The 16929-nt window shown below is 32.8% G+C and overlaps 1 protein-coding gene across 3 annotated transcripts in view; it reads right to left on the reverse strand.

Moving 5' to 3' along the window:
• kon (chondroitin sulfate proteoglycan 4-like protein) overlaps positions 1-16929 on the reverse strand; it is a 132552-nt gene that overhangs the window by 22857 nt on the left and 92766 nt on the right. The window contains exons 12-18 of one of the 3 annotated variants that reach the window (XM_067045646.1): positions 14745-14903; positions 11482-11949; positions 11359-11409; positions 11137-11277; positions 10666-10899; positions 5390-5631; positions 1706-1822 (exon numbers count right to left, since the gene is read on the reverse strand). In XM_067045646.1, the coding sequence (XP_066901747.1) occupies positions 1706-1822; positions 5390-5631; positions 10666-10899; positions 11137-11277; positions 11359-11409; positions 11482-11949; positions 14745-14903 (1412 nt within the window). Of the gene's footprint in view, positions 1-1705; positions 1823-5389; positions 5632-10665; positions 10900-11136; positions 11410-11481; positions 11950-14744; positions 14904-16929 lie in introns of all 3 variants that reach the window. The other 2 variants (XM_067045645.1, XM_067045647.1) reach the window with 2 other exon arrangements.

The following is a 16929-nucleotide window of genomic DNA, read 5'->3' on the forward strand; positions in this document are numbered from 1 at the left end:
AACACATCGGCTAATAGAATTAATAACAATAAACAAAATAACCTGCCACGGCAAATTCGTATCTTATTAAGGGAAAAACGCAGAGCAAGATCGAAGTGGCATAGGACCAGATATCCAACTGACAAAACGTATTACACCAAATTGACTAACAAACTAAAAGTATAAATCAGAAAATACAAAATTTAATTATCTTTACTGAAAATCTAACAACTACTGACAAATCATTATAAAGGACCACCAAAAAACTGTTGAATTTCAAAGATTTTAACCACCCACTTCTCACAGAATCCCAAACCTAGACCAGAACTGATGAAGAAAAATCACAAACATTCAGACAACACCTTCCTAAAACCTTTATTCCGCATCCTGATATCATTAATCCAATTCACATTGAATGTATTGAAGCAGAACTAAATATTCCGCTCCAAATGACCCTCCCACCTAAAGCATTTCATCCTTCAGAGATATCTAGTATCATTCAAAGATTTCCTACCCGCAAAGCTCCTGGACACGACCTAATAACATCCCACATCCTAAAACTTCTTCCTCGGAAAGCCATCATATCCCTCACCTACATATATAACGCCGTACTCCGTTCCACATATTTTCCTGACCCATGGAAATTATCAATAGTTAAAATGATACCTAGGCCCCAAAAGCCGCCAGAATACCCATCCTCCAACCATCCTATCTCTCTATTACTAATCATGGGCAAAATCCTCGAAAAACTCATTTTAAAACGCCTATACCCCATCCTAGATTCCAATCATATAATTCCTGATCACCAGTTTGGATTCCGAACATCCCACTCCACTATCCAACAATGTCATCGTGTGGTGGATGTAGTCTCCTCTTCTTCGGAGCGCGGAATGTACTGCTCGGGAGTCTTTTTCAATGTAGAACAGGCTTTTGATCGAGTCTGGCACCCGGGCCTGCTTTACAAACTCCGTAAATTCCTACCTCCTACATACTTTCACATCAATAGATTATACCAAGTAAACCACAATGGTTCCTATTCATCCCTCTATTCTCAGTCCGCTGGTGTTCCTCAAGATAGTATCCTTGGTCCCATCCTCTACACCATCTATACAGCTGACATTCCAACCAATCCTAACACTATCCTCACCACATATGCCGATGACACATATGTGCTCGCAGTTAATAATAACCCATTAATTGTATCCCAAATTCTCCAATCCCAAATCATAACCCTCGAAGAATGGTGTCATAATTGGAGAATTAAGATAAATTCCAACAAATCCCATCAAATCACCTTTACCCTTTGTCGTAAACCTACCGACTGCCCTACAGTTTCATTTAATAATGTTACTCTTACCCCTGTCGAACAGATCCGCTACCTCGGACTACATTTGACAAATGATTAACCTGGAATCCTCACACAAGACTGAAAAGACAGGAAACTGCACGTTGATTTCGACTATTACAGCACTTACTAGACAAACGGTCTAAACTTCCAACACATTACAAAAGACTGATCTATATGATTGTAATAAGGCCAATCTGGACATATGGAGTTGAGCTTTGGGGTTCCACTAAACCTTCGAATTCCTCTCGTATTCAATCCTTACAATCCAAAATCCTTCATAAATACCTTAATGTTACCTATGTAACCGATCTAGCCCGAACCAGATATCACTCCTCCCATTGTAAACTCCCTAACCACTTAAACCTCCTAGTTTCTAACCTTGCATCCTCTTCCATTCCTGACAATCCTCTGAGGCACCTGAAAAGAAGATGGCCACGAGACCTGCTAATGTAAAACATCATTAGAGTGCTGCCAATGGGTAGTTTCTCTACACGCCTGTAACACTCCAATTAAACCGAGATCAGAATTACTAAATGTATTATAATGTACAGTTGTAAATAGCAATAAATAAATACTTAAAAAAAAAAATTTGACCCAGAAAATAATTTTACTTGAAAATAAATTTTGTAAGATTGGAAATAGGATATTTGATAAGGCTTTAAGGGTATCCTTAAATATTAAATTAATGTGGTATGGTACCTGGTTGGTGGTAGCCAGGTGAAGGGGTCGTATTCCATTCCTTACAGCACATGTTGTCATAGATCATATCATTTACTACATTCAAAGTCATTTTTTTAAAATTAACAATCTTTTGAAAATTCATAATGTTTATAGTTTCTATTATAATAATAAAGGCAAATAAGAATTTGTTGGCTAATCCACTAGAGTCAGTATAGCCTTGAGGAGTATAAAGTTTTTCTTTGTTATTATGACTATCTTGATAATTAAAACGTTGTTATTGATGAATTTTTTCTTTTTCCCTTGTATTAATCCATGTTTAGTTTTGGGCCATTGTCCACCTGTATTATTCTTGATCAAGGGAAGGTATTTGAAGAGATTCCTAAATAATTCATTATTTCATTTACCAAAGTGATTCTCAGAATATTTCCGAAACAAGTTCTTAATAAAATAAGCTATTATTGCGAAGATATATTTTTTATTCTTTATAATGTTGTATGTCTCTTTAATTATCTAAAAGGTTCACTAGGTGTGAGAGCTCATATAAAAAACTTGTTAATGTTTTATTGGATTTAATTTTTTTTTGTTAAGACTACAATTATTACTAAATTTAGTTATTATAAAAGTCATGGCAAGAAACAGCTACTATTTTTATCTCTTATTCAAAAATCTTTGTATATTCATAAGTATTAAAAATTTAATTATTGTTTAGAACATAAATTTTATGTGATAAATATGTATCAAATTATAGTGAAATGTGAATCGGTTTTATCAAACTATATTTTTAATATGTTTGTATTTATTTGCAAATATGTTATATTGAATTGTAATTATTGTATGAGTATTTGTAAGCAGCTAGTAACTCAGAGGGAGTTTTTGACCAAATGTTTGTTTAAATAATTGGAGTAAAATTGATTCAGAATTTATTAGAAAAAAAAATGTTTTGAGTACAAAATAATTTTTTTTTTTTACCTAGAGAGGAGGAGAAATGTAATATGCTCATTTATGAGTAAATTGTTATTTTTTATATATAAATGATTGTTAGTAGGTTTTGTGTGATTTTTCATTTCAATATGTTTATTTGTAGTATTAAACTTAATAGCAAGCTGACCAGTGTTCATTGTCTAAAATGAATACGCTATTCAAAACAAAGAAGATAGCGGCGCGCGTCCTTCCGAAGTGTTCGTTGGGTTGTGTTGAGAACATGGATTGAAATTTTTCAACTTTTGATGTTTCTATGCAGTAATTATGGAAAAGGAATAATCAAAGAAGAAATAGAAAAAAGTAACAATTATCAATAAACTATTTATATCGTGGATCATAGCAAGTGAAGCAGAGTCATTGTGCTGCAATCGATTATTTTTGGATCGACCAGTGAACATTGAAGATAGAGGAGAGGAAGCGGGCACTCTTGGTTAGGTTGCCCTGGTGAGAGGACGTCCGTTGGCTAGAAGCGGGAAGGACTGGAAGCCATTGTTTAGAGTTAGACATAGCTGTTTTGGGAAGGACTGGAAGCCATTGTTTAGAGTTAGACATAGCTGTTTTGGGAAGGACTGGAAGCCATTTTTGACAGTTGGACTCAAGAAGATATCAAGAATCATCGATCATCAAAGGAAGATTGTGTAATTGGTTAGTTTTGTTTCTAATTAGAATTATTACATTTGTAAAATAGCTATTAATTAAGTTTAAGTGTTATTACTAGTAAAGTGTCCTCTGTTTCTGATTGCCTAGAAACCTGCCAAGAGAAAAGAGGCTATTATGTTATAAAATTCTATTATCTATTTAATATTAAAGTTTTTAATTTGAACCCAAGCTATCTTTTATATATGAAATTAGTTAAAACTATTAAAATTTATTACAATATATATTATATATGTATGATTACTTAGTGCTAATTAAAAAAAAAAAAGAGTTATATAAAAACCGAATTTGGAAAACTTTTTTTTTTTATTGAATCTCTATATCCTCTTTACAGCTAACATCCCTTCAAATCATGACACCTTCCTTGCAACATTTTCTGATAATACCACCATCCTTTCATCCTACTCTGGCCCTGAAATAACATCCTTAAACTTACAAAGGCACCTCTCCCAGATTGAGCAATGGTGCAGCAACTGGTGCATCCAAGTTAACATTTTATCACCATACTACTTTCCTCTTCAGATACAGACCACTATCTTGGCTGCCTTCTAGACAAAAGACTTACATGGAGCCCACATACCCAATAAAATCTACAGCATTTTCATTTTCTGCACCTCAAAAAACATTTAACAGGAACTTAATAAGTTAAAAATCAGAAAAGTTAAAGTACTTTGAAACCCGATCTTAAAATCGATAGCATTTTCTGCATCTCCAAAAATATATAATGGGACCATAATATGTTAGAGATCAGAAAAATTAAATATATCAATACAGGTTCTCAAAATCTAACTACTCATACCTACAGTTCCAAATACTAGTTGAGAGTTGTAGTTGCAACTCCTTTTTCCAACTAATGTATTTGTAGTTTTAAGTACAACTACAACTACTGTAGTTTCAAAAAGGAGTTGCGGGCCAACTACAAAGTACTGAAAAGAGTTGTATTTGCAAATACTATCTAATTACATGTATCTGTAGTTGAACTCCTTTTTGTCCAATAGTGACTTAAAGGTTTTTTAAAATGAAGTATTTGGGCCGAAAAAGGATGAGTTAACTAACAAATTTAGAAGGCTATACAATGCTGAATTGAGGGAACTGTACCCGGGGAAATATCATTCAGGTTACAGCATTAGGGTGAATAAGGTTGTAGGGCCTAGTGATGAACAGATTCCTAAAATGTTAATAAACACTGAACTAACGGGAAAAGGTCTAAGGAGTAGACCAAAGTGTAGGTAGGAGAATTGTATCAAGACTGATGTAGTAGATTTGCGTTAGGATGGGCATCCTTGGGTTGATGTGTGAAGCCAGCAATGGTGGCATCAGCATCGAACTTTCAGGATCACTAAGCCTTTATTATTATTATTATTAATTCTTTACTTTAATTGTTTTCTCTTTTACTATTGTTCAATTCATTTATCCGCCTATGTTTATTTACAATGTGTATACATCTTTTATAATTATTATCCATAAGTTTAAGTTTTTCACTTTTCTTATTTTATTTCTTCAATTATTTTTTATTTCATTATTTAATTTTCTCTTCATCTAATATGTAATATGATAAAAATGAGTACTTGGAGCCTTAATACTTATTTCCCTTCACTGTGGCAGATTGAATTATTTCAATAAAAGGTTTTTTTTTTTTTTAATTTACCAAACTTTTTTAGAATGGAGCTACTTGTTTATTGCTGCAGACCCCTAAACTGAAAAACTATGTTATCATAAACATATGAAATGCAGAATATGTACCTAATATCTCTGAGATCAATATTTATGTTAGTATCTGAAAATAGATTAGATGTTGTAACTGTAGCTTGTCCTCCTTGGGATACAATCAAATGAGAATTATTGGTGATTTCCACAAAAGGAGGAGAAGGCCTAACGTCTAAAGAAGTATCAGTTACATGAGTTCCATCACTGACCAAAAAATGGATGGAGCTCTTATCATGGCCATCCTCAACTATAAGAACATTTCCAGATTCTAGCTCATCCTAAAACAATAAACTTTCATGTATACAACCTATAGATATTTTCTCATAATACAATAATGGTAAAATTAAACAATTTTGAATATGTATTGGCAAAGAATATTTGATAATAATGATTTGTAAAGGACTTCAAGTAAAAAAAAAGTAAAATTTATAACTAATTAGCTTTAAGGAATGACTCAATCAATCTCTATTCTTTTAGTTTTTATTATTTACTTACTACTGGCACAAAAACTATGATTTGAGTATGGGCCTTCTCCAGCTTAAAAACTCAGATAAATATAACTTGTGCTATTACTACTCCATTAAATGTCCCAAGTAAGATTCTCAGGCCCTGAATCAACCATGTCATGTAAGCATTCAAGTGAGGTAATAATACATCTCTCCGTATTTCTGGGATATCCATGTTGATACATCTTTTTTCAGAAGATGAGGCATTCCAGTGTCTCTGTCATCTTTCAAGAGTCTGAATTCTCTCTTCTTTTACTAATGTAGCTCAGTGAGCATCCAGCTATTCTCGTTTATTTCCTAACATCCGGCTGTCATCTGCCAAAAGATCTATTGGAGGCATATATGCAATAATGCACACAGCATCGTAGGATACAGTGCAAAAAGCTCAAGCACTTCTTCAATACACACCAACATGGTGTATTTGTATGTGTGTGTATGCATGCATATGCGTTACTTACAAATTAATAAATTATTTTAAGTTCTTTTATTTGCTCTTTTGTACTTCTTTTATTGTTAATTTAGAATAAGAATTTCATTAATTTTGCTTACTGATGAATTTGTATTTTAGAAATTGCATATAATGAGTTATTTTTATCACTATAGTTTTTTCTAAACTACAGTGATAAAAAAAAACTCATATGTAATATCTACAATAAAAATATATCAGTAAGCAAAATAAATGAAATTCTTATTCTAAATCAAAAATAAAAGAAGAACAAAAAGAGGACTGAACTGAACACCTTATAGATGAGTATCTTCGAGCTTTAGGACATCAAATCAATCCTCAAATGCCATTAGAATCACAAAATAAAACTTAATAGCAAGTAGCATGTTTGCATCTTTGAATTTATAGCACCATATGTGTTCATATATATCGCTTAAGTATTGGCGAAAGTAAAATGTTAAAAAAAGGAGAAGGAATAAGATCAGACACACTTGGACTGCTGTAAAATACTGGCTTTATTGTGTTTGGTACATCTCTTTATATACGTTCCATCAGCTGATCTCCCCAGTCAGCTGACATCGAAGTAACAGCTGACTCAGACCATAACTCTCCCCTGCCAGTTTATGAACAATCCTCATAAACTAATAATATACAATATAATAACATAAAAAACAATAAAGAAAAACTGTTAACAATAAAAATAAATTCCTATATACATATCATTATAAAAACTCACAAGCTCCCTGAAATAAACGCTAAGTACATTATTTAAACCTAAGAATAAAATTTTTAAAAATTCTTTATGGTAAATGAACAAGTTAAAATGAAAAAGACAATATTTACAAAAGTCAAAAACAATCTTAAAACAAAAAAATAAATAGAATAAATAACGAAATTTTCTGTAATCTAATCTAGTAGTGACTGGCAATATGAGAACACTCCAATTTTTATATTGTCATTGCCAGAAGTTTTAATTCTTCAATATGGACAGTTCACCTCATTTTGGGTTCTCTAATACTCTAATACTACCTCTGCCACATTCTGTTATACTTCTTCTCCCATTGTCCACTCTCGCAAGAATTCCCTAGATGGTTCTCCGGCCTCCTCTTCTACTGCATTTATTGTAATAGCTCGAGACAACCAATTGGCTACCACTTTTTCTTTTCCTGGTTTATATATTATTTCCATGTTATATTCTGCGAGGAGCTCCTTCCAACGCGTAATATGAGTCGAAGACTCCTTCAACTTTCCCACCCATTGCAAAGGTCTGTGGTTAGTATGTACCCTTAACCTTCTGCCAAACACATAACGTCTAAAGTGGTCAATAGACCACAATATTCCTAAGAGCTCTCGTTCTAACACACAGTATCTGGTCTCCATCTCTGTTAGGCGCCTACTGGTATACGCCACTGGGCAATCTCCCCCTTCACCATCCTGAAACAACACTGCTCCTAACGCACACTCACTCGCGATATTGAATTGACGAGTGAAGTCAGAGAAAGCAAGCACCAGCAGCTTCTCCATGCACTGCCTGATATTGTCTTTCACCATCAGAGTGATGATCACCTTTCTGCCTTTCTTCAGAAGGTTGTTGAATGGGACGAGGTACTCAGCCATTTCAGGCACAAATCTCCAATTATAATTTAAAGTTCCCAGCAACCTCTGAACTCCCTTCACATCCTTAGGCACTGCCATCTTCCGTGTGGCTCCGACTTTATTCACCTGGGTTTTAACTCCTTCCTTGGAAATCGTATGGCCTAAAAAATTTATTTTCTGCCCCAACGATGATTTCTCCCCTGATAATTTGAGCTCAAATTGCCTGATTCTCTGGAATACGCTGTGTAATTGTTCCACGTGTTAGTCTTCATTCTTACTGAATACTGGGAGATCGTCCATGTAAATCTGACAGACAGATTTGTCAATACCTCTCAGAAACTTGTCCATCAGGCGCTGAAAGGTTATGGGAGTATTTTTGAGGCCAAACAGCATCCTCGTAAATTTGTAGTGGCCTCTCTCGAAAGTGAATGCCGTCTTATATTGATCCTTAGGGTGGATTTTGATTTGATGATATCCGGGCTTCAAGTCTAAAGTGCTAAATATCATAGCTCTGCTCAGTCTGTCCAAAATGCCTTCAAGGGATCGGATACTTCTTGTCCACGGTATTCTTGTTCAGCTTCCTGAAATCTATTACCACTCTATGCTTTTCGGTGGTTTAACATGGCGTGCTCTTCTTTTGTACTGCCCACAATGGACTATTGTACAGGGAAGTACTGTCAATAATTATTCCCTGGCATTTTAAACTTTCAAGCTCTTGCCAAATGTAGTGACATAAAGCCTGCGGGTATCGCCTCTCTTTCACGTATGTCATTTTTTCTTGTTTTAGTAAGATCTCATGGACTGTCCTCCCGGTTGTCCCAAGGAACTGCCAGTGTCCACCAGGCACCTCACTCCTGCTATAGGCAGACCACCGCTTTTCTCCCTCACGTTATAATTTAGCAGTGTGCAGTCACCCCTCTGCCGACATCCCCTTCAGATGTCTCACATCTTCCTCTCTCCAGTTCCTTGCTTCCATCCACCTCTGTTCCCTTGTTTCCATCCTTCTGTTTCCACTCTGTCCCCTTGACTAACTCAGCTCTTCTATGGCTCTTCAGCTTCTTCTTCAGTCTCCGATGTTCCTGATGATCGACAAAACCTTTGGTTGCTTCTCCATATCTGTTGGGCGTTGATCTCTATTGGGCCACATCTCTTCTTCGGTACATATATGGGCACTGTTTGGCTCTGTTCCCCTCATTTCCGCATTCGAAGCATCTAGTGCATTGGTAATGCGCCACTAAATGCCCAATATTTCCACAACCATGATACTTGGCCATTGATATTCTATTCTCTTCTACTTCCATTCAGACCTCCACCTCTCCAGCACTTGTTTCTGTGAGATCTTGAGCAATTTCCACAAACGAGCGTTCTCTCATAAATCCTTCCTTCTTCCCCAGCTATTTTGTACTGAATCTTTAGTACCATGGCTAGGAATTACATCTGACTCTGAACCTGGATTGTTTCCATCATCTCTTTGAGTTTATCTTGTATTCTGTTAAAGCGTGCCAGGAGTTCCACAGCATATTGCCCACTAGACTGTTTCGGTTTCTTTGTCTCCCTGATCATCATAAATATGTCCTCCTCTGGGGCCCATCATCCTCCTTCGAACACCTTCTTTAATCTTTCCTTGATAACTCCAAGGGGTCTCTTCGCCCGCCTGAATCTTGATTGAGGATGCTCCTCTTTACTGTGTAGATGATTGCTGCTTTTAATGCCTCCACATCTTTGCTATTGAGTTGATTTTTGATAGACTGCGCTTCAATTTGGCTTATTAGTCATTTAATTCTCCAGTCTCTCCAGTGAATTTTTCTAAGTCACCCAAGGGTGGTTGCTGTACAGACCTTAATCCATTCTAGCATTGTGGAATGAATTTCCGGTTAGTAAAGAGACTTCCGGTAGTGGCTAAATTTTTTTTGGAGGTGGGTTCCCTACAGATAAAGGTTGGTTGATTGCAGCTTGTGGTTGGCTGTTTTGGTTTCAACCCTCCAAGTTCAGAACTGCTGCTCTCATGATTCCATTACTGGCCATATTTTTATAAAACAAAAGGAGATGACAAAGTCCAAACAAAAAAAAATTCTTCTTGAAAACAAAAATTACTTTGGTATCTAAAGCTTAAAGTTTCGGCACCACTTAAGTATTGGCCAAAGGAAAATGTTAAAAAAACAGATAAGAAGGAATTTTTTTTTCTCCTACATGGATCAAAGAGCCAAGATAAAAAAAACTTGGACAACTCAATTTCAACAAAGATAACTTCATCAAAAATATAGATTATTATAAGGCTCTCCATTAAACAAATATTTAGTCTTATCTAGGTTAATTATGAGGCCAATATAAGATGCAGCTGTCTCAAAAGCAAACCATGCCTTAGAACTGGCCTCTGTTTAAAATTGGCAATAAAATTGAAGTAATCAGCTAATCCAACCATTCAAATTAATTTTTTTTGGCCAAGACTCCCATTGGAGTCCTATATTGCCTAACCATGTTGGGGGTCAAAGTTCATCATTTTGTGAGACCGCCACTCAATGAAAAAAGTCAATGTCCCAGGCCGGATTCGAACCGGCACCGATAATAAACATCAAATTGGCAAGACTATGTCTTAACCACTGAGGTACGGGCGGCCCATTAAAATTAATACTAGATAATTTATATAAACACTTTATAATAGCTACTTTATCAGATATTTACTTATTAATACATAAATTATTAACATAGTAATGTAAAATTGTACAAGTTAACTAAACAGGAATAACTGAACACTAAATTTTAACCTGTGTAAACTGCAAGATTGGTGTCTTGGTTGAAGATGAATAAACACCACTTCCTTTTTTAGCAGTATAAACTAAATTGCTTGCATCAAAATCACTGTCTTCATCTTCAAATTTTATATATTTAGTAGTTAAAATTCTTTGTCCACCTTTCACTATTCTGAAAACATTGGTAACCACTCTTCTAGGGGGATTGTCATTCACGAGACTAATATTGATATCCAGGAAACCAACAGTCTAAAACATAATGATTAGCACAATTGCATAAAATAAATAACAAAAAATCATAAATAGTTATGAATACATAAAATTAATTTTAATTAAATAAACATATTTTATATAATTATTATGATATATATTATAATGAATAAATGACCATTGATAATGTTTAATTATTTAACAAGTACTTCATTTGCATTAGTAGAAAATGCAATTATTTGAATTGAATATGAGACATGCACGGATTATACATACCAAAAAATCATCTTCTACATTCGAAATCGCAAAAAACTGGATAGTATCATGTAATGATTCAGACCCATCATGAGCATAAAACAGTCGGCCTGCAGCAATTTGAGATGGTGTGAATCGAGTAACACTACTTTCAGTTATATTCTGTATAGAATCAAATAAAATTAATGATCCATGTTGAGGACCAGAAGAGACCTCATAAACCACAGACTTCACAAAGCTTACATTAATATACAATTCAGAAAGAAGAATGGGTGCTCTACCTCCTTCCATTACCTGGAAAGGTTATCAAGTTTAATGGAAAAAAAAATACAATTTATATCTTCAATATTTGGATTATAATCCTACCTTTAAGGGATTTATAACCAATTTGACTGAATGAGGCAGATCTCTTTTTGGTGTATATACTATATATATAGTACTAGATAATACAAATGAACAGTGTTCAGCAGAAACAATAAAGATGATAGAATCATTTAAGGAAACATAGGCAGTTCGCAACATTTTGTACTTAATACGGTTTTGATTTATGTCTTCTTGTGTAAAATTGTCACCCAGAACTAATCTCTCGTCACTAGATTTAGAAAAGTACAAACTTCCAAATACAGGCAGTTTTTTAATAGTATATTTTATTTTCTCAGACATAGTTAATATCGGAAAAGTTCTATATGATAAACTTGCTTCATTCAGATAAATTTCAGAATCTCCATTCAAATACAAAGGATAACAGTTTTTTTCCATTAAATTTAACTTGATGAAAGTTATATGGAATTCATAAACACTTCCAAATTCAATGTCTTCTGATGAAAGCACAAACTAAAAAAGTGAAATAAATAAATTAAAATTCCAAGAAATTAACTAATTATATATAATTATGTATTAAATAAAAGTATTTAGTGCAGATAGCCTCATATGCTAAATCTTTATCAATAAATAGCCTACTTAAGAACACAGGTAAGCCCTTTCAGTTACAGTTACTATAACTAAGAACTAATAAACCTAATTATGTACACCCTTGTCCACAAGAATGCAATGTACAAAAAAAAAAAGAATAAATAAAATCTGAGGATAATAAATATTTAAATGTGTTAAAAGAACAAAATTTATAATAACTGATCGTTTGTTAAAAAAAAATAATGTAAATAATTGAATAATTAAACTATAGGATGATATTTTGAGAAAAAATGTTCAATACAATCATGAAGAAAAAAATAACCCTGGAAGAAATTAACAAATTTAAGAGAGTTAATATCAGATTTAGGCAAATTTGATTTTGAAGAACAAATAAATCATATTTTTTAGTTATTTAGGAATAGTAAACATTATTCACTACCAAAGAAGTTATTTGTCAATAAATTATTTATTCATGAATAACAAATAAATAGTTTAAAACATTATATATTTCAAATTTTTAATTAAATATCATTCTGAGTGTTAAATTAAAAATTTTAACATTATCTGAGAGTAATTAATTTACTAATATCTTGATCAAAAAGTACTGAGTAAGCACTAAGCAATAAATAACATATTATTGCTTATCCAAAATAAAACAATAATAATTAATGAATAAAAGTTATTCATATAGGTAATGATAATGCACAACACATAATGTTTATTCGTTATCCTTTATTGAATAAATTTTCATAAGATCAATGCCCAAGTTTGCTAGATATAGTAAGATACATGCAATAATATATAAGTGACACAGCCCAAAAAAATAAGAGGATTTACAGTTAAATTAAACCAAAAAGGTTGTTTTGTTCCATTAACTCATATAGCTCCATAAGTTTTAGAAACATGTAGGAGGCCCCTGAACGCCTGATAACTTCCAGGTGATTTTTTCAGTTATTGGCGTACATCTTGAAAACAGAGGATGGAACAGAAAATTTCATAATTATCAAAATTAATAATGTATAATAATAATAACATAGCATTATTGACATCATTTTTCATAATAAAAATCTCTCGCAGAGGAGGTGCAATGGAGTTCAGCTCTAAAAATATAATTATTGAAGTAACAATATCAAAAATACAAATAAAATAAAGTTAATACCATTAAAAATAAAACAAACACCACTTATTAAATTAAGATACAATAAAAACAGAGAAAACATAATGATAATTTATCCTTATAAAATAAAACCAAAAAATTCTTTGGTAAAGTAATAAAATAATCTTTCTAAATTCAGGCCAAACAATTTTTATAGGTTCTTGGAATTTTGAACCAGCAATGTCTGTCTCTAGTGACTTTCATCCAGTTTGATCCCACTGTGCAGGAAATGCCATTTGGTCACCTCGAAGAAGGTCTTCCTCTGTTTCTCATTTGGTATAATGGTGTTCACTTGGTAGTGCTTTTCTACCACTTTTTGTCTTCCACTTTGGCCAGACGCCTAGCCCACGTCCATTTCAGTTTTCAGTTTCTTCATTTAAACTTTTCACCTTTGAAAGGATATCTAGGGATTGTTTATTTCTCCTCCTTCTGATTCGTATCATACTACTTTTATAATTATCATACTCCCTCCCTGTAGTTACCTCTATCCTAAGTTAAAAGAACATTTGGCAAGAAGGTGAATCAGCTCTGATAATGAAGTGAAAAATAAGGTTCAATGCTTTCTCATGGACTTGGCAGGAAATTGGTATGACATGGGCATATAAATTGTCACAGCATCTCCAAAAATGCATCAACTGAAGTAGCAGTCATAGGCAAGTGGGCCTAATGGTCCTTTTAGCCAACCCTGACGGCTACCTAAGTTGCTGCCGTGTACTAACCAAGGTGGGAGTGTCAAGATTCATTCCTCAGGACCACCGAAAAATGAATGTTAACTGCCCCAGGTGGGAATATGGAGGATGAGGCAGTAAGTGTATACCTCACTCCTGTTCATTAATTTTTTTTTTAAATTCATTAAAATTTTATAATAACACCTTTTCTTCTATTGACAACCACTTGACACTTTTTAATTAAAGATTGATTTACTCAGTCCAACTGATCACAGTAAAAGTTTTCATTAACAGTTTATCCAGGTTTCAACACTTCAAAATGAATGATTTTGTAAATATCACACAAATGCACCTTTTTGAGATTTAAACAGGCTTAGCAATACTTCGTAGAAATTCATTGTCAGAGAACTAATGCCTAATGTATTTTTATTATAGATGATGTATTCTTCATATCAAGTGATCAAGCAATAAAAAAATGCTTCTGTATAGTGTAATTGAAATAATAAGTTCTATGAGGTGGATCAGTTTCCTAAAACAAAGGTTGCTTAAGCTAAAGCCCGAGCTAACAACAAAAAAAAACATACCATTCCAGATATGTACCTCTTCAGGTATTTTGGCTGCCCACTTCACCTAAATCTGCTAAAAGGAATTTAAGATTTAATTATTTAAATGTAAAAAAGTCATTTTTACCATTCAAATTTCTTTATCATGACTTTGAATGTCCTTCTGCTATCCAACTTTATAATTATACTACTTTAAACAAATAGATGAAAAATTATTACCCTTTCCTATCAGAGAAACGGGAAAAATAAATTAAAGTTGAATATCAAATTATTGTTTTTTTAGAATTCTATCACCTTGAAATATGTAAATGAACCAATGGTCATACTTACTTTGAATAAATCTTTAGAAGGAGCACCAATAACATGTTTATACCTTAAAACATCTTGTGCTAGATTGTTATAACTAAATTGGTTTATACTTTGCCAAGTGGATCCACCATTTACATTAAATTCATGTTCTAACACTCCATATTGACTGGGCTCAATAACCTGGAACAAATGGCCAACATACATAAAAAATGTCCTTTCTTTACTGTAAAAAAATGTATATATATTATATTGGGTTATTATATTCAAATATAATAACCCAAATATTCATTTACTTAGTCTTAGATTCATTAAAATAATTAATTAATTCAATAATTAATCACATATTAATGAAAAATATTAGCTTGAATTTAGATAATTCATCTAATTAAAATGAGATTCTGAATCTATAAAAAAAAGTTAAATGAATCTTATTGACACAGCATAATAGTTAACTTGTAAAAAAAAAAATTTAATATTTATTTTTACTTTAAGTCTAATGTTTCTTATTAATGGAAGGAAATTATTTATTCCTTCATTATTTTATTAAATACAATTGGAATTAGCAAGTGAAGTATTAAATCATAAATAATCATAACAAGGTCTGTGTTATAAGGAATTTGATCAAAGTTGACCTGGGTGTAGGGTTGTAAATATCAACATACAAGTATATTGTACCAATAATTTTCAAATATATCGAAATATTAATTTGATATATCAATCAAACTATCAGTTAAATGTTATCAGGTTCAAAAACTCAAGAAAAGGAATAAGAAACAAGTAATGACACTCCTGGTTGCAACTGAAACACTACTTTATTCATCTCAGAGCTCCTCTATATATATCATACAATCAGCTCATCGGCTCAGTCAGCTGAGATCAAAGTAACAGCTGACTCAGGCCATAACTCCCCCCAACCAGTTTACGAACAATCTTCGTAAACTACTACTATATAATATAATAATATAGAAAACAAAAAGAATAAAGGAAAACTATATACAATAAAAATAAAATCCTATACACATATCATAGTAAAAACTAACAAGCTCCCCAAAGTAAATGCTATATATATAATTTAAACCTAAGAATAGAATAAAACAACTCTTCATACAATACATAAATAAGCTAAAATGAAACAAAAACAATCCTAAACAAAAACAATGAATAGAATAAATAACAGAATTATCTGTAATATAATCTGATGGTGGCTGGCAATATGATAACACTCCAATTATTATGTTGTCATTGGAAGTTTTAACTCTTCAATATGGACAGTTCTCCTCTTTTTTGGTTCTTTGATACTTTCTACAGTGACAATATTGTGTTCTCTAATAATTATCACCCTGAATGGACCCTTGAATCGCTGTATCTCCTTACCCCTGTTAGACCCCTACTTTCTGTACACAATCTGTCGCCTCTTATCATTGATGATGTTCCTCAAGTTCCTCCATATCTATTGGTCTTCCTTCCTCCGAGCTCTCGTTAGACGAAGATTCCTCCGTATTTTCTTCCTCCCCCACATTCTGTTCTTCTTCTTCTTTGAGTGTCCACTCTTGCAGGAATTGCCTGGATGATTCTCCGGCCTACTCTTCTACTGTATTTATTGTAATTGCTCGAGACAACCAATCGGCTACCACATTTTCCTTTCCTGGTTTATATACTACATCCATGTTATACTGTGCGAGGAGCTCCTTCAATTTTCCCACCCATTACAGATGCCTATGGTCAGTGTGTAGTAGGGATGGGATATCGATATCGATATTATCGAAATATCGATATTTTGTCTCCGATATCCGATATTTTGATATCGATATCAAGTAACTGATAATATCGGAATATCGATATTTTTTCTTCGATAATATCAAAATATCGGTTTATAAAAAAAAAATTAAATAAATAAAAAAAAAAGTCACACCATATAAATAAAACAAATATTGATAATATATATGCCAATGTAATATAACTCGTATATTTCGTACTATAATCGTATATTTCGGAGAAAATATTCGTGGCAATGATATTCCGATATTATTTTATCTAAATTTTGATATTTTGTTAAAGAAAATATTAAAGCTTAAAAATAGTATTTCGATATCTAATATAGATAATTTCAAATTCATTTCGATATTTGACATTTTTATAATTATTGATTTCTAACATTAGCACCAATATTCCGATATTATTTTATTGAAATATCGATATTTTGTTT

This window comes from Halyomorpha halys, unplaced genomic scaffold (assembly GCF_000696795.3).
Source record: "Halyomorpha halys isolate HHAL.00 unplaced genomic scaffold, Hhal_1.1 Scaffold936.1, whole genome shotgun sequence".
Classification (NCBI taxonomy): Eukaryota; Metazoa; Arthropoda; class Insecta; order Hemiptera; family Pentatomidae; genus Halyomorpha; species Halyomorpha halys.